Below are 18,800 nucleotides of genomic sequence, written 5' to 3' on the forward strand. Positions count from 1 at the left end.
TTAAGTAGACAGCTAAGTAGGCACTTAGTAGACTCAGGTTAGACTGAATCTAATCATGTGGTTAATGACTTACCAGTGGTCCTTGGTCATAAAGTCTAGACTACATATTTAAACAGGAGATGAAATCTTAGCACAGTCCTCTCAGTGGCTTGTCACTCAAATTATTCTGTCAAACCTATTTAAGGAATCAGGTTTTGTATTCTTTACATCTAACTTGCATATTTTGCTTAGAGTAGAAGTAAAAGAAAAATACAACCCAAGGACTAATAACAGTTCATTAACACAACTATAAAAATGTTAACATTCACAGTTATTTTGGTCTTAATATTTTTCATATGCATACATTCAATCATACTGTGTTATTATTAGGTTTTTCTAACCACAAGTGCTGGGCAAATTGTACAACAACCAACTGACATTCAAGTAATCCTACCCTGAGAAAATCTGTTATTCTGAAGCTGCAAAAATCCTTTTTTGTACTAATCCCACTCCAACATACAAAATAAATAGCAAGAGGCTGCACTGCGGAGGCAGGATTTGACAGATTGGAACCAAGGAAGCAGTTGCTCTCACAACTGCAGAAGTTTATCATTTTCACCACAGATTTACTCAGGGTAAGTAGAGTACATGCAAATAAAACGCTTACCCCAGATAAGTGCTAGACATCTCACTTAAAACCACAAATAAAGAACCCCTGGGGACCCCAACATCTCTTTGCATCTCCTCACAGCAATAGAATTAAAATCCCTAATAAAATTTGATGCCCACAAGGCTGTGTGAAGCATAGAATCTGAATTCAAATCAGTACTGAAGGAACAATTCAGTAAAAGGATTTCAGTACCAAGGATGATTTGTGAAGAAGATGGTTAACAGAACCAGTGGGTACATGGGGAAGCATGCTGAAAGGGGTGACATTTTAACGTGCTCCTCTTGCCAGGTAAGAGCTTGTTCTCTTATAATCAATACAGGGTCCTAAGACAATCTGTCCACTCTTCACAAAGAGTGGCATTAGTCAGGGCTGGTACCAGAGATTTCCAGTCTCCTCTGCACAGAGCTGGCACTTCTGATCTGGTTGCCTTCATTTTTCTTCCATGCCACAGGGTCTCCAAGGCTTCCAGGAGTTTTGAAAAATGTCTCATGATGTGCAGGACGAATGCTCTTGGGAGTGAGGGGAGTTGATGAAGGCTATTTGTGAAACAAAACCAAAGTGATTCAGCAGGGTTTTCTCAAAGCCTACACGCAAGCATGTAAACAGAGGACAGCTGGGAGACATTAATCCCTGTACCCTGCTAATAGAGAGAACCACTCACACATCCTTCCAGAAGCTCCACATGAAAAGCTATGGGCTTTGCCCCTGCTTTTTGTTCTGGAACTGTATGCCAGTACATCACTGCTAGAAGATGAAAGCCTCTATCTTATTTCCGATTTAAATGTTTTCATGATTAGCTCATATTCATTCATTCTTATGCCAATCTTGTCTTTTAGCTTAAATGGCTCTTTCCCTTCCCTGATGTTTTACTCACTTTTTTTATTTGTTAGCATCAAGAGAAATCAAAAATTAGTCTTGTAAACCCTGACCACTTCTCTTTTAGGTGCCAATCTACTGTAACCTCTAGTGTTAGTATCTGTAATAAGATTGGCTGCCAACCAGTCTCTTATTACAGCCTTTTTCTAAAGCTCAAACAAGATAACAATAAAGTAATGTTCATAAAGCTTCCAAATGTTCAACCTGCTTGTCACTGCATTAGACAACAGGAAAACAAACCACAGATTTAAGAATGTAAGCTGAATTAGTGTCAAAATGTCACTGCTAATAGTTGTAAAGACCCAGGTAACGCAGTGTGGCTTGAGTGTTTTGTGTCACTCACTGTATTTCAGATAAATGAGTCCTCCTTCACTTTTGGATTTCTCATTTTTTTACCCAAGAGCCCGTTTCTATGGTAAATTTTTAAAAATATCTGTATAAAAAATATCAACAAACACCACAAGAATAGTTGGTTTCCCTCAGTTCTGATGCTGCTGTTACGTTTCCATTCTGTAGTGAAGAGAGATCAGAATGGGGCTGAGGGGGTAACCCAGGACACTACTACCTGAAGAAGTGTTGCAGCCAACTGACTCCTGAATTCGGACAAACAGTCCTTCTATCCACCTAATGTGTTTCTGTAGCCATTGCATAACACGCAATGATAATGCCAAATGGGGAAAAAATACTGACTTAGATTTCTGGGGGATTTTAAAATTCCTGTAAGAGTTTTGAAACTAACCATTTCACTGTTCAGGACTAGATGTGCTATCCTGAGCTATGTCTTCAACACTGTCCCAAGCCCTGTGCCACTGTTAGAGATGGACACACACAAACTAAGTGGAAGACACCAGCTCTCAGCGTGCCAGCTCACCACTCTGACACAGCAGCACCAGACTGTGGCACAAAGTGACTTCAGGCCCTGTGACCTGGCATGTGTCTTTCATCATCACTCCCTTACACTTTTCACTCTTACCTGCTGCAGCTTCAGAAGGGTCACTGGGTGCCCCACACACATGGGGGAGTCCAGTTTAACAGCACTGCAAGATCTTGTAAGCACAGGACTCAGGTGCAGAGCAGGGTGAGCTGGTTGCTGTAGATCCACAGAAGGGGCAGGTGAGACCTTGGGGGTGACCACTGCTGTGGTGCTTATGAAAACAGGGGTTGTTGATGCCAGGCTGGACATACTGCAATTCATGGAGGCACCAGCTGAGAATGAACCATCAGGAACTGGGGAAAGAGGACTGGTGAATGAGGGAGAACAGACGAGAGGGAAGGAAGCCAAGGCTGCCGATGGCACCATGACACAGGGTACACTTAGAGAAGGTAACTGGTTCGAAGCCAGGCTTACAGCACCAGGGGCTTGGTTTGCAGAGAACAGGAAATTAAAACTGCTTAATCCTAAACCAAAGAGAGAGAAAACACAGCATTAATACAGTTGACAAATTGGAAGTAAATTATTGTAACTTCATCCAGAATAGGAAAAAGGTGTGAAAATAAAGAAAAGTCTGACTAGGAAGTAAACTATGGCAAAAATAATAAAAAATAAGGAAGAAAACTGTCACAAACGCCTGACTCTTCTGTCCAGCTGCTTTTCATCACCTTCCTCCATCTCCCCCCCTACTGTTTGTTCACTGTACCTGTATCCATTTACTTTGGTCATATTAAGTACCAACAACACACATCTTGCTGTTTCCTGCTTCTAACTTCAATTAAAAGCAACATCCTGGCTAAACAAACTCTTTTTTTCACTAACAGGAATCATATCCTCTGATATATGAAAACATATACGTTGCTTTTAACAAGAAAGAAACCCCAAACTAAACCCAACTCAACAGATGGGAGACACCCACAAAGACAGACCAGAAAGACATTAATTTTTCTGAAAACAGCTGAAATACTGTGTTGAAACAGAAGCTACTCTGGCTTCCAGTTTGTCTGACCTTCCAAAACACCAGGATCAGCATTTTCAAACTGACCATCTCCATCTAAGTCATATCCATAGACCTCACTCGGTGCCACAAGGGAATCAAATACTAAAGCAGTAGTCATGGCAATCTGCCACACATGTCCTATTCCAACAAAACAGTCTTTCACTGCACACAAACACAGACACAAACCATAGTGGACACAAAATTCTCTTGCAATATTTTCAGCTGCTTCCCCTCTATCCCTACAGTGTCCTACAAGCAGGATTGGCTACACTTGCAGTGCCTTGGTTTTTGGGGGGTTATCCTGATGATGCATATTACAAGACAGTACAAAGTTTGTAGGTGACTAAGTTCATCCACTCAGGGGGATGCTGCTGCTGTTTTGGCCACCTTACTGCCAAACCTAGACTTCAGCTCCTCCGAGTTTTGAATGCTGGATAAGTGTCCATTTTGCTGCCCACAATTCAAGCACGCAAAACCCACATTAATTATCTCTATTAATGTTTGAGAAGCTCAGAAAAATGACTGTCTTTTCAGAGAAGCAGCAGTTCACATGAAGTCAAGATAGTTTAGAGCTATTAAACTACTACAGAGAACTGCTGTCAGGTTTTCTGTGCCCAATATAGACTTATTCACCCATCTGTAGGACACCATATTTGCTCAGTGAACAAATACAGAGGTTTGGCTGTCCTTACCAGTGGTAGGCTGAAAATAAAGATATTGTGGTTGGAAAGGTTGATTGGCATTTTCTTTAGAGATATGCTCATTTCCTGGAGGGCGTTCATCAGGGTCTGTGTTCTGAGATTGTTTTTGTTGCTCCTGACAATCTAAAGACTCCTTGCTTGCAACCTCTGGAGCAGCAGGACTTGCGAGGTCAAGATGATAAGTTTTTAGATGTACAGCAGAGGGACAGCCATTTCCTGGGGTAGATTCAGCTTTGGATGACTCGAAAGGCTCCTAAGCAAAAACAAAAGTGTAAACAAAGAGTCCAAACTGAACAAACACAGTGCAATGCCTCTCATGCATCCTCCTCGCCTATGGAATAAAATGAGTATCTGCAAAGGAGCAGCACAAACTTGATCAGCAAATCACCAAGTTAGAAATTTTGATTGAGGGTTTGAAGAGCCATATTAGTGATGCCTGAGCCCTGTGCCCTTTGCTGTAGTTCATTTTCAGTACTTGGAAACACTAGGCAAGAAACACCTGATCTCTGGGATTATTTTTTTATTGATAAGGAAAAACATTTGTTTCAAATGGTTTATATCGAACATTCAAATGGCTTATATGATACGGCCCTGAGCCTGACCCCTACTTTCAGTAGTTAAAAGAACCCTGAGACAGCTACACATCACCTTCGCCATCATCTTTCTCTCATCTGTCTGATGTGGGCAACACCGAACTTGCGAGAGAGGGACTCAGGCTGCAGAGTAGTGGGAAAGCACAAATAATATCTGCTATAGCTCAGCAGAATAAGCAATGCTGCTGCTGTCTGGGAAAGCCCAAGCTAACAGAGGAAGATGAGAAGGAATAGTTACATTGATTTCTTGCCCTCTGACAAACTGTTTTGTTCAAGACAATGATCAGGACACTGCTTCCAAAGAGCAGCTGAGCATCAAATCACTAGGCAAAGCAATCATGGTACATTTTCCCCTGGTAATGTGAAAATGTCTCCCAGTTAACACCTGTACTTCCTGACACAGCTCCCTTACAATTTTCTTAACATGTGGGAGGCAGCATTTGTATCTCTAACAAGAGTGGTGTAGTGAGTTTTCACTTCTGAAAACACTGTCTTAGGCAAAAGTCTTTCCTCACTATGAGAAAACTTAAGTGATAACGAAATTCACTTTACCTTGGGTAATACAAGTGAGAGGGGCAGATCACTCTGCTCCACAGTCTGCTTTTTAGCAGCTGGCTCTTCATCATCTGCAGGCGATGAGGGTGATGTGCACTTGTGGGAGCTGCGTTTTTGGCAGACAGCTGGAGGTACAGCAGCCTGAGCTTCAGCACTCCTGTCTCCCTTGTCTCCTGCAGCGGGCAGGGTCTCGCTCAAGTTATTTTCCAGAAGACCACCACATAACATAAAAAGGGATGAAGATGGGAAGCACAAGAAGGGTTGGTTGGGAACCAGAGTAGCTTTTCCATTTTCTGTTTTGGAAGCTGCAGGCATGGAAGGATGTGGAGCTTGGCTGCTGATGCCAACTGGTAGAGAGAGGCTTGGCACCTCTGTCTGAACCACGGGGAAAACAGCCTGAGGCAAAGGGTTAACACAAAAATCAGCGTCCCCAGGAACCGGAATAAGGGAGAAAGGTGAGGTTATGCTTGAGTTCCTTGCTGAATTTAGTATAGTTTCTGTGCCACAAGCTTTATTCCTAAAAAAAACAGTAATGAAAAGAAGAAAAACATTTAACCCAAAATTAAACCCCTATTTTATCCTTAGAAGCAAACAGGTACAATTTTGGACATAAATGTGGAAAAATTCCCCCCCCCCAACTATTTTTTACACAGTTTACAAGGAGGGTCACTTTTTATTATTCCTAATTACACAGAAGCAGACTTCTCCAGCTTTTGGTAGAACAATAATGCTTTTGGTTGCACTTGACAAGAGTCAATCATTCACAAATGAATTCAGATAGGGATAGGTATAGAGAAGACAGATGAGAAACAGAGACGCTCTTCCACAGAATCATGATTTGCTCAGCCTATGTAGACAACAGGTCAAAGGACACAAGGATGACCTATATAAACATACATGCTGCAAAGAACTACAGAAGAGAAACAACAGTGGTGGTACAAGTGGGTATAAAATGACCACAAAAAAATCTGCCATGCTGACGCCTGTCAGTATTAAAACAGTAATAACAAGACTGGCAATTTTTTTATCTCAGTCTCTGGAATCTATCCTTAAACTAAACATGACAAGCACAAAGGTGAAACTGGACAAGAGTTAAGACCAACCTACCTAGTATCTTCCTCTATTTTCTGCCTGCAGACAGCTGCTAGATTTATCATTTTGGAACAATATTCATCTGAATTCACGATACCGTCTGAAAGAACAAAGAGGTATTCAGTTTACCAAGCGTATTTTGATGCTGGCCATATAAAATAATTGCTATAATTTTTCAGTCCTGAGACATTTTTATAACATCCACTAATCACCTAGAGCCAGAACCTGCAAGACACTCAGAACTCTCAGTCCCACTGGAAAGGTGTTCATCATCATAATTTCCTATAAGAGGGGACTGTGAAAAGCCCTGTAATTGCTTATCTTTTTCAACAACTATTCATTAGATTGTTACAGTAAAAATTCATTACATTAGGAACCATAAAATAAACAAGCATTTTGTGGCTAAAGCATTTATCTATGCCAAATTTTAACATAAGAAACCGTAGTATAGTTGCAGTTAGTAGAGAACAGAAATATTTACCAGAAAACCAACTGCAGATTTAAGACAATATGGCCCAGATTGACCTTATCTAACTTCAGGCACTTGACTGGAAGGTCTAAAAGACAAATCTCATCATCACATGGACAGTAGAAATATAGGTACCTCCCAGGAGTAATTCACATATTTAATTACACTGATTGAGCCAATCAAGTGCCTTAAATTGGTGGGCTGTCATTTGAGCAGATACAGTGGGACACAAAAGAACATGTTTCATTAGTAGTTACCTTGCCTCTCTTGATGTGGGCTGTTGGGCTCAGAGCTGACCTTCCTTCTGGTCCCTTCAAAAGGTTGTGCACCATTAAATGAAGCGTGACGCGTAAACCTTTGCTTTCCAGTAGCACAGATCTGATACTGGGCACAGGCTCCTCTCTCTGTCCCTGGCAGAGAATCAGATGTTGGGCTATGCCCTCTCAGCTCATCTGTAGGGACATAATTTTGTACAAGAGTCCTTCAGGCAACACAGCTCATTTAGGCTTCTTCCATGTTACCAAACTTGGGCTTAAGGAAAGAGGTAATCTCCATACTATCTCAAACCCCACAACACTGAAACAGATTTAGAGCTCAGTAGGCACCAGTAGACAAGATAAGGGCTTCCCTCCTATCCATTCCATAGTAGCCAGGAGGAGAAAGGGTACTAAGATGGCATTAACATTATCCTTCACTTTTACTTGGTGCTGGCACTGGTCTGACCCAAGTATCAAAGCCAAAGGGCTTCCCTTTGCTCTGGCTTCCAGACAAGAATCATCAGCTTACAGAGACGCTCTGTGTCACCGCCTCATTCTTCGCAGACAAACCTTTTGTACAAGGGGACATCTCCAAGAAACACCCCGCCCTGCTCTACCTTGGTAAGTCCCCTTACAAAGACAATAATTCACTGTATAATTGTTATGGAATTACTGAGATTTTGCAAACCAAAAAAGCTGTGGACCCAGATTTGAAGACGTTGGCATTATCTGCCATTGCTCTACAATTCCTACAGTTATGCATATAGTTATCTAAGTCAGCTGACACAGTATCCTTCAACATCTCTCCACAGCCCCAGCTCTTGAGCGCAAAGTCTAATCGGGCCAATGTTGAGCTGGCAGCAGTTAATAATCACAGGGTACACAATGAAAGCTGAGCCATTCTTTCCACATGGAAAGCAACCTTTACCACTTGGGAAGGGACTGTCAAAGCAAAAAGAAAATAAGTGCAAGCTACATAAGTTACCAGTCTTTCCAGAGAATTCCACAGGCCCAATCCACTTGAAGGCTGGTTTGCGTCCTCGTTCCTCAGTGACGTGAACTTTCTTGATCAAGCCTAGGCTGGTGAGAACGTTGGCAATATCATACAGTCTTCGTACCTTTGCTAACAACGCAGAAATAGTTAAGGCAAGTCAGGTTTCAATGGATACAGCATATAAGTAATTTCATTCCAGAACATCACCACAGCTTTCACAAATGAGGTGGGTAAAATCAAATTGGGATGGACTTAGGTCACCTCCTATGAAGCCTGCCATGCCAGCTCCCACCTGATTGTCACTGCTGCTTCATATGTTTGCTGCTCAGGTTTAAGCTCATCTACCTCATTTCGATGGAAATAGGTTAGGGAATGATTACACCAACAATTTTCCCAGAAAAGGCAGCTGCCTCCACGTGGGCAAGACAAGCTGTGGGCAAGAGGCACAAGAGTGCACAGCTGATCCAGAGAGGACACATGTTCATAATTTTTAAAAATTGTAACACATTCAGAAAGATCTCTGTGACTCTAGTAAACAACACCTTTGAGTTGACTCTGATACCCACGTGTTGCTCAGTTATAATCCTCACATTTCTCCTGATATTTGGGGTAGAATTTTAAGACTGAAGTGCAAGTACTTTATTTTAAAAGTACTTTAAAGACTTAAAATAAAAGTCTTTATCTTAGAAAAATTATTTAATAATGCTGAGTTTTTCCATGTTGTCCAAGGGATCGAGGTACTAACCCCCACTAACTGAAAAGCAAAATACCATCCAGCTGTGAAAGACATCTGGGGTAAAAAGGAAAAGTAGCACATTTCTGCAGAGGAGAGAATTATTTCCATCAAATTAAACATCATAGTTCAGTAAGTTCTGAAACATCATTCAGAGCAATACAGGAAACAGGGTTTAAGTATGAAAGAAAAAATGAACCAAAAAAAAATAATTTCCTTCATTCTGAAGCTAAAACTTGGGAGATAATTGTCAAAGTGACTCTTCCCCATATCAAGCTCTATTTTCACAAACTGACACTTGCAATTAAAAAATCCCAAACCATACTTCAGCAAAAGATTCATGACCCGCTCTTGCTGTTACTTACTGGTGTCAATCCAAACATGCCCCTGTTTTCTTTACTCACTGATTGATTGATTTGCCTCTCATTAGGCAGCTTACTTTTAAATTTGCTGTGGTCCACTGTATCCTGGGTTTCTTCTATCAGTATCTTTGCTGCGATGTCCAGAGTGACTATCTTGGTCTTGGAGACAAGGAACAGCATGACAAACTTTTGGCTCATAATCCGCAATGACTTGTCCTTTCTGCTGTTTGCAGATGCTGTGTTACAAATAATACCCAAGCCTCTTAGCATATGTCATCCATCACAGCCAGAAAACTAGTAAGTAGGTTTCTCACGCGCAAAAGGAGCAAAGTATTTACTTGTCAGGAAGCAGAAATCTTTTGAAAGGCAGCTGAGTAATGCAGACAGAAGTGTCTCTTCAAAAGGCAATAAAAATTGCAGAAATAGCTTCTAGAAAGTCAGATTCCAAGGCTGATGTTATGCTATGTTACACAGTTTTGTGCCACTATAATTTCATGACTCCAACGGACTTTGTAACTTAAACCATTATGTGTCACATGGGCAGCATGAAACAGTGGACAAATGAAGATGGCACCTTCTGGCAGGATAAAGTGTTTATTGTCAGGTACAGGTGAGTAAAGAACTAGAGTATCTAGTAGAATTTCTGCCAGTTTCTAGCACAGAGGGAAAAATCTGTCTTGAGACCTATGTTAGGGACAAAATAGAAGAAAGAATTCTGCACCCTCCATGGTGAATTCAGCACCTTTTTGGAAAGGATAATTTTTAATTATTTAATTTAAACGCAAAGCAAGGGAAAAAGTCACATGGTAAAGTGAGAAAGAGATTTGTGTCTATTATCACACTCAACAGTTATCTTACCAGAGCTGCAATCTGGTTCTGAAAAGTCCAGTAATGGTCTGTCTTGGGAATGAGGAATAGTTTCCTTTTTCCGTTCTCCAAATTTGTACTCTAAGTCCTGCTCCTTGTGCTGGAAGGTCATTACCTCTCCATACTGCAGCTCTCCTGCTTCCTGAAGCATTTTCAGAGTTTGGCTGAGGTTGTGCCGGCCATGCCAACAGTACTGGTTCTTGGCCACACGGCTAACCAAGTGCAATGACTCCAGGACATTCACTATATCATAAATTCGTCTCCGTTCAACTCCTGTTTTAAGGTTGGGGAGGAAAGACATAGATGCTCATCAGATTTAATGTGCTGTTCAGCAGAAGCAAATAGAGAACTGGCTGTTCTCTAGTACTGAGTGTCCACAACACATTTTTCACTATTCATCTGGACACATCCGTATTTGCACAATTAAGACCTGATTTATGTGTGGCCAGCCTCATTGTATGCTGCTCTTTGTCTATTTTCTTAACTTCCCATCCAGCCACGGCTTCAGTTTAAAGCACTTACACTGTGTTTAGAACTGATTGCAGTCTGCCCAGCCTCGCTCACTAAGACCTACACAGACTGCCTTGAGGTTTTCAGAGCATTTTGGCCCTTCCTGACAGAGCTTCAGAGCTCAGACACACAACTGTGCACAAGCCTGTGTGTAACAGAGGGCAGTAAAGGGTCTGAGCCTGGCACTGACATGGTGTAGAGATAAAAGCCCCTCATATAGGAACTAGTGCGAGCGTGGTCCTCCACTTGCGTTTCCGAGGGCACAATTACTTTTACTTGCTAAGCAAAGTACCAAGCAAAGGAGCATTAAAAGCTTCACAGAGTGCAAAGCAGTGTAGGATGTGACCCACTGTTCCCAAATGCAGCAGAAATGAGTCCTTGGTGCTGGCTGGTTCTACACCTATAGGAAATCTGTGAAATATGCCCAACTTGAGTTCAGCCTGACTGATGTGAGCAAGGCCCTGGGGACTGAATAAGAACAGGCTGGTGGCTATGCTCACTGTTCCAAGTACTCATGTCCCGTGCTGTTTGAAGCATGGCTATTATATGTAACATAGGGCACTATAAGCTGGTGGTATCATCTGCACCTGAAATGCCCTAAGAGTTAACATCAGCAGAGCAGAACAAGCGCTAGTTAGGGGGAAAGGTTTTGAAAGACTTCCCTGTGGAATGCAAGGTCTTGATGCATCTGTTTACCCTTCCGGAGAATATGGATAATACTTACCAGCCTCATATGAAAATTAGGTGAAACAATTTATGAGTATTTCTTAGAGTGTGGAAATCTTGGATTGAAACGTACTCCAGAAAAACAAGAGTGCTACACATATCCTGGTGTTTTTCGGCCTTCAGCAGTGTAGCCCCCTTTGTGGCCTTTCCATAGTTCTTCAGTGAACAAAGCAATATACATTCATAGCAAAAGCTGTATCACAGCCATCATTTTTTACACAGAGAGCAGCAACATGTGAGTAATTTTGTTGTCACTGAGGCAAGTGGATACAAGCAAGCAAGGAAGGGAAAAGAAAGGGAGAAGGACAAACACGCCCCCTCCTGGGAGGCAAAATTCCCAACAATAAGTTTTAAAAGAAAGTTTCTACCATTTAGGAAAGCAAGGTAACATCACTTCCAACACAAAATAAAGAACTATTCACGTTCAGCTGTACAAGGCTGGAGCACAAGCATCGCATGCAAACACATAAAGGAGTAACTGCAAAATCCCAAAGAATAATTAATTTTAAAAGTAATTTAACTATTTACCTAATCTGAATTCTATCCTATTTCCACTTCCCATTACCAAGGCAAATAAATGAGTATTTCAAGGCCTTTCTTAACAGAGTCATAGAGGACATCATTTAAACCTAAGATAACCTTGAGAACCATGAGATCTTGGAAGGCATAATGTCAGACATATTGCAGAAGTCAGGCAGCAAACCCAAGTAATCTCCTACACTTAGTAGTTTGCAATCGTTTCCTCAAATGTTTCATTTTGACAAAATTTGTTGTTTTAAGTCCTCCTTCAGAGGTTTTTCAACTCTTGAGTCCTTCAGTGTTCAATAAATTGAATATTTAAGAAAGTCACAGAGTTGGTAAACAGCTGGAGGTAAGATTTGTCCAGTGAAAAGTACTGTCAGAAAGCAGATTTCAAAATGGCAGCATTAACAAGCAGCAAAGACACTCAGGAATTTTAGGCATTTCCAGCTCTTGATTAGTATGATTAAAAGAGCATCCAGACCGTGGGAAAGGCAGATTTTGAATGTAGTCTGTTAGAAGATGATCTTTGGAAGGTCCACCTGTTGGGTTACCCCAGGTGATCAGTTACCCCATTTTTGCAGGTATACATACCAAGAACTGAAGCCACTTCATCCAAAGAAATGGTAGTTTTCTCTGTTGACAGTGGATAATTTGGATAGCGAGCTAGAAACTTTTGGCACAAAAGTCCTAAGCTTTTCTGTTTTCTGCTGGGCCTCTGCTTTTCAAATTCATCGACCGTGGTGTCGTCTACTATATCATACTGTTAAAAAATAAATGTTAACCCTTTAGTGCAGAGCTTTAAAAGCAAGACATAGTCAAGTGAGACATATTTCAGATGCTAGCAATATTTAAGCTCAGATTTTCTATTAAGGGAAAAAACCATGGACTTCTTGCAAGCACAGAGCACTTGGGTGACACGCAAGCTCTTTTTAATTCATCACACAAGATACCTACAGAAAAACTCTTATCTGCACTATCATGAAATAACGGTCATGCATAAGGAAAAAAAACAGTAATATCAAAAACCCAAGACTTGCAGATGGTAAGATACTACTTGAAAAGAGTACTTCTTTTTGAGAGGAGAAGGAATATTCCCTCAAACAATTCTGGATCTAATAAACCAGAAGACGCAGAAGACATCAAAGAGTTCCTGCAAAACCTCTTTCAAAAAGCTTTTGCTGCCCTTCACAGTGATTTTATCACTTTAAGAAACCAGTGATTGGGGAAGGGTTGGGGGTACAATGCGAAGAGACTATAAAAGGCACTACCTGGTCTTTGAACCTTAAACTCAGTCAAACTGTTATGTTAAGGAATTCTGGTCTGAATATGGTCTTTCTGTCTCTGAAGTGACAAAAAAAAAACCCCAACAAAACTGTGATGCCAAGAATTTACAAAGAGGTATGTTTATCACAAAATGAGAATGATGGAGGGTTTTTCTGGTAACCTTGGGGTTTTCTTCTGTGTCAAAAACGGGAAAATAAGTTTTGCCCTCTGGCAAAGAAAAGCTGAGGATGGTGGCCACATTTCCTTGTGTATGGGATCTCAAACTGTCCTTTGCTAGTGACTAAGTGACCTTGTGGCAGGCTGTTGCTCTGATAGAATTCTTTGAGTTTTATATGGTATCGAAATAGTAGTATTCTTACAGTAACACTTCTACTTCTTTTATAAGTTACCTTTCTAAGTGAAGAAGATTATTAAGTGTAAGTTTTATTAACTAGAAAATATTTGAACTCCTTACAGTAGTCACCCCAAAAATGCTGTGTGATCTTAGCAGCTTGGAGTGGTAATGAAGTAATCTTTAACATCAACTATTTTTTACTTACTGGATGCTATGTTAGAAATGATCTTTCCTTATGACCATGCAGAATTCTCTAGACTACTGTAATGACTGTACTTGCTGTAAAACTACACTTCCAGTGTGATCTGTGGCCTATCAAATGATGCTTCTCAGTAGGAGGACCTTCAAACTATTTTCCTGTCACTGAAATCACCAGGGAAGGGTATTATACAGGAAATAACCCAGGAGAGGGAAAGTAGTGGTTGCAACAAAAAAAAGAGTACGAAGGAAGAAAACTGTAATGATGCTTACTACAACCTGATGTCATTTTCTCCAGGGACGGACTTCCCAAAGTGAGGACAAGGATCAACACCTGCATTGCCCAAGACTCAGCAAGTAAAAATCTTCCTAACACTTGACCACTAGTCTGGGGGCTGGGGTGGAAAGAGGGAGAAAGGTTTCAGCTGATCACTCTGCAGGGTTGTTGCAGACAAGGTATAAGATTTGAAAAGCATGCTCTTCCATTGTTGAATTTATTTTTGAAAATGATGCCTGTTTAAAACTGATCTGGCAATTTACTTTCTAATGTGGTTCAGAAGTACTAGGGAAAATGGAACATTTAAACTCTACTTCCTTCACTGTCCTTTTAAGTAATATTCAGGCTCTTGAGGGGTCTCAGGTCAGTTACTAGTAAGACAGTTGCTTTTAGTCTTTTGATGTCCTACTGCTCAGCCAGTGCTGTGTAGGCAACTGTCCTTGGGAGTGTCTTATAATTCTGCAGTTTTCCATAGGGAGCAAAGGATTGCTTGGAAGAAAACTGAGGAACAATTTAAGGAAGGTCTGATTCCTAACTGAACATAAGGTAATTGTGTTCTGAGTCTCACCTGTAATGAATCCGGCGTGTCACTCTGCTCACTGTTTTCTATGGGTCTGAAGAGCTCTTTTTTCTTCTCTCTGTCCCTCATGTCAGGGCTAGCAGCACTAACGAGCATCTTCAGGTTAGCAGTAGGGGTCCAGGGATCAGGCTGAGGTCTGTCAATGATCTTAACAGGTGTAATTGGATTTCTTTCCGGCGTGCAGCCTTTTTGCTTCGATAGATCAATTGGTTCATTCTTAATTGGAGTCTTTGGGGCCATCCTGGATCGATCAAATATGTTTTCCTATTAAAAACAAAGTTCTTTAGACACAACAGGAAACATTCCAACAATCAATTTCACCGTTCTTATGAAGGTAATTGTAGTGACTCATGCCTTGATACTCATAGATATATTTAGCACAGTTCTTCTGCCTTTGTTGGAAGTGGTAAAATATTCTACATGCTGCTGTACTGCAGGAAGTGTATATGAGATACTGCCTTGAAATACAGAACCGGAGGTCAACGAATGCAATTTGTGGCCTATTAGGCTTTTAAACTCTGACTGTTATTACAAGACATCATTGCCCACAAACATAAATCACCAAATCGCAGCAAAACTGAAATAATGCACTGTTCATATTACACTTCTCAAGAAAACACACTATTCTGTTTGAAAGGCCCCTAGTTAAAAGCCATGCTGGGGATGCAGCTCAAACTGTCACAAAATGTCAAACTGAAGTGGATGTAACTTCATGTGCAAGAGAGAAAAGTTTTGCATCTGCACTATCTGCTGCTCAAAGAAACAAAGAAAATCTTCATAACTGTTCCTTGACTACAGCTAAGAGCTGCTAGAAGGAAAAGTCTAAGGCATCAGCTGATCTTTATCATTCCCTGAATGAAGCTCAACTCCTTCCAGTCCCTAGCTGCAATCAAACTTTTTTCATATTTCATCTTTGGACCCAATTTTACCCCTTTCTCTTATTTCAAGAATTATCACTACAGATCAACTCATTTCAAGGGACTGACTGAAGGAAGCATCAGTGGTATCCTTAAGCTGAGATCTGTTTTTTGAGCAACAAGAAACACTACTTCACTCTAGTCTATTAGTGTAAATAGCTAATGAAGATTCAAGGAATTAAGTAAACAGGATGCCATATTGGCTTTCTTTGAGGGATATCAAAAACTGTGACCCAAATATCCTAAGCCTGGTACAGAACAGGACTTCCAGAAATACCCATGCAGAAAGTTGCACTGTTTCTTCTTGCCCAGGGAAATCAATGTTCTGTTTAGACAGTTCAGATATCACTTAATTCCTCTTAATACCCTATAAACAGGTCACTGTTTTCTGGAACTCTAGCTAATATTGTTCAGCGGTTTCTAGATTTAGTATGCACCTTGAGTGAAGTGAGACAGAAAGCAAACTGAACAGACTATCATCAGAAACCTAGAAGAGCTTATAATTTGCTGTAATGGGCAATGAAGCCTTTGAAATCACAGCAAACTGCTTTTAATCTAAAATTCAGGTTTGAAGTTATTAACCCTTCAGTGTAACTGTGGCTTTTTGGTCTCAAATTGAGCAAGTCTTCCTGTTCAGATTAAGATTACCGCTTCATTTTTTTCAAAATTAGTTTTAAAAGTCTAACATGACAACTTTGAGGCTGGATATTTTGCGCTGCAACAAATCCAACTCAGAAATGGCAAAAAAAGCCAATTAATATTAAATATTAAGTTATACTGGTTTGCTGCAAGAACTTTCCTAAGTTTTGCCTTTTCTTTGAAGTAATTTAACTATTCACTAGCTGAAATAGATATTTAAATAGGTGATGCCAAAAATCATCCTAACAGGTACAGTCTAGCTAGAAATGAGAAAAAAGTTTTAGTAACAATTGAAACTGGCTTTTACTAGGAGCAGTTTTGTAGCATTCAAACTGGAAACAAATTTGGCACATCAAAAGCACTGTTCTCTGAACACTGATGAAGAGCACTTCTGCATATGTTCATCTACAAATGACCCAAAAGGATATAATAAATACATCTCATTTTACAACTAACAGTCAGCCAGTTGTAACTTACTATACTGTGATAACTAGGGGTCAGTTTAGAGGCCATGGTACTTCTTAGAATGTATGTTCACATCATGATGGCACTCAATATATTCTCGCAATTTCACGTTTGGCAGTGAATCAACACTTAAGGAATGGAGAAAGTCTACCTTCCCCTCAAGTTCCTGTTCACTGTCGCTAGTGGTAATGGAACTGCAGTGAGGGCAACTGAAGCTGCTGTTTCAGCACAAAGTTTCATGTTTGCGCAAATATCACAGTGAAAAAAGTAGTGGTTCCACACGAGAAGCATGTCTACTCCTTTTCAAATCTTTATTTCCTACTATCATGATTACCTACTAAGGTAAGAAACACTTTTACCCTCTCTCCCTATTTTTTCAGTAGCTGCAATGCTACACCCTCTCCATCCATCTGTATCACACAAAACTGCAAGGGCAGTTGGTGGAAGTATGAGATTGACCTTGATCCAAGCAGAGATAGCTTACAATTACGAGAGGACTGGAAAGGCTTAACGAACTTACTATGTAAGCAAGAATTCAAACAAATCTGAGATAACAGGAGTGGAATCTGACAAGAACTACGTGATCTTTGGAGGACTCAGACTGAGCATGGACAGCAGGTCATGAATTGCATCTCGTTCAGGAGACATTACCCAGCAAGGTTATGCCCAAGACTAGATATCTTGTCTTCTGGCTGGTGAGGCAGTAGGGGAACAATGAGCTTGTTTCTCCTGAGTGGCCCCTGCTCAGCCTCTTGACTTGAGAACACGGCTTTATGTATACAGACCAGAAGGCAAGCAGAGTGGACATGTGCATATGCACAGCCAAAGTGGTGCTAAATAACAGGACTATACAATTCCCATGTCAAGTTAGGCCTGGTGGTTCTTACCTTTAGAATGGTGAGTTTCTACAAGAACCCACCACCTTTCCACATGGTAGCCATTGGGATGCTTGAGATCACTTAGTGAGTTTGACTTAGGTGAAAGCTAAAGTGTTTCCCTAGGAGTTAGTGCCAGAGTGCAATAACTTCACTTACTGACAAGGGTGGCATGACTCGGAGTTCTTTCACTGAATTGTCCCTTTATCTTTAGGGTAGTGTTGGACACCCCAGTGCTCCAAGTGCTCACAGGTAAGATGCTGCTGTGCAGACCAGCATAGCAGGGCAGAGTAGGTCCGATGGGCAAACCCAGGGGAGCGAGAGGAGCCCGAGCCAGGGCCCGAGCCATCTCCCAGCCTCCTGGATCGTGGCCCTGCACTCGCCCGCCGGTCCCGCCGCCCTCTTTCCCTCCCTCCTCTCCGCACAGTGCCCGGGCCGGCGCGGGGCTCCGGCGCAACGCGTGCAGGAAACTCGCGGCGCCGGGCATCGACCGGCCCGTGCCCGCGCCCGCCCGCTCACCTTCTGGGCCGCTTCGGCGCGGCCCCGCCGCCCCGGCCGGGCGCTCGCCAGATCCCGCAGCGCCAGGACGCTCACCTCCATCTGCAAAGCGAGAAGGCGCCCTTAGCCCGGCCCTTGTGAGGAGCCGCTCCCGTCCCCGGCGGGACGCGAGGGGAGCGCGGAGCCGGGGCTGCGCTCCCGGGCAGTCGGGCAGGGAGCGGGGCAGGGAGCGGGGCAGGGAGGGGGAATGAGGGAGGGGTGGGAGTCTCGGCGGGCTCCGCGCCCTCACCGCGGCCGGAGCCGGGGCGCGCGGGGGGCGCGCAGCTGTGCCGCTCCCGCCAGGCGCCCTCAGACATCGCTTTACAATCCGGCCAATCAGGCGCGGCCGCCGGGGAGCCCCGGCCGCGCCGCCGGCCAATCAGCGCGCGGGCGGGCGGTGCGCGGCGTCGGGCGCGCGGGACGGGGCTCCCGCCCGCGCGGGGCCGTTTCGCTCCTTTTCTTGGCGCTGCCCGCCCTCCCCCGCGCGCGCCCTTCCCGCCGCCGGCCCCCGCGCCGGGCGGGAAAGGGGCGGCGGGCGTCTGTGCCAGGGGGAGCCGGGCTGGCTCCTGCCCAGTGCCTCCGGATCCGTCCGTAAACTTGAGAGAGGGGACCAAGGGCTGAGCCAGTGGCAGGCGGGGGCCGCCTCGGTCGCCCGGTCACCGGCTCGCAGAAAGCGGCGCGTGGGTGTCCGCGCCGGGGCAGCTCCACAGCCCGGGCTGTGGTCGTGCGGCACAGCAGCCTTGAGCAGCCCGGACAGGCTGTGATCCTCCACCGACATCCCCTGAAACGAGCCTGCTGCCGGGAAGGTAAAGCGAGCAGGCGCCATGGATAGCGGTCTGGACACACGAGACTTTTCG

At 42.9% G+C, this 18,800-nt stretch overlaps 1 protein-coding gene across 2 annotated transcripts; it reads right to left on the bottom strand.

Annotated features, from left to right (window-relative positions):
• Positions 1-259: 259 nt before the first annotated feature.
• Positions 260-18,212, bottom strand: E2F7 (E2F transcription factor 7). 2 transcript variants are annotated; one of them, XM_032689468.1, is made up of 13 exons: positions 18,194-18,212; positions 18,001-18,006; positions 14,499-14,774; positions 12,429-12,597; positions 10,071-10,352; positions 9,290-9,448; positions 8,109-8,246; positions 7,124-7,318; positions 6,413-6,497; positions 5,303-5,822; positions 4,149-4,410; positions 2,499-2,923; positions 260-1,185 (listed from the first exon to the last, which is right to left on the bottom strand). In XM_032689468.1, exons 2-13 carry the CDS (start codon positions 18,004-18,006, stop codon positions 1,009-1,011), a joined length of 2,694 nt encoding a protein of 897 aa, XP_032545359.1. In that variant the 5' UTR covers positions 18,194-18,212; the 3' UTR covers positions 260-1,008. The 2 variants fall into 2 exon arrangements, with proteins under 2 accessions (XP_032545359.1, XP_032545358.1); XM_032689467.1 differs by having other exon boundaries at positions 17,926-18,006; positions 18,194-18,201.
• Positions 18,213-18,800: the final 588 nt, after the last annotated feature.

The sequence above is a fragment of the Chiroxiphia lanceolata genome, chromosome 5 (assembly GCF_009829145.1).
Source record: "Chiroxiphia lanceolata isolate bChiLan1 chromosome 5, bChiLan1.pri, whole genome shotgun sequence".
Taxonomy (NCBI): domain Eukaryota; kingdom Metazoa; phylum Chordata; class Aves; order Passeriformes; family Pipridae; genus Chiroxiphia; species Chiroxiphia lanceolata.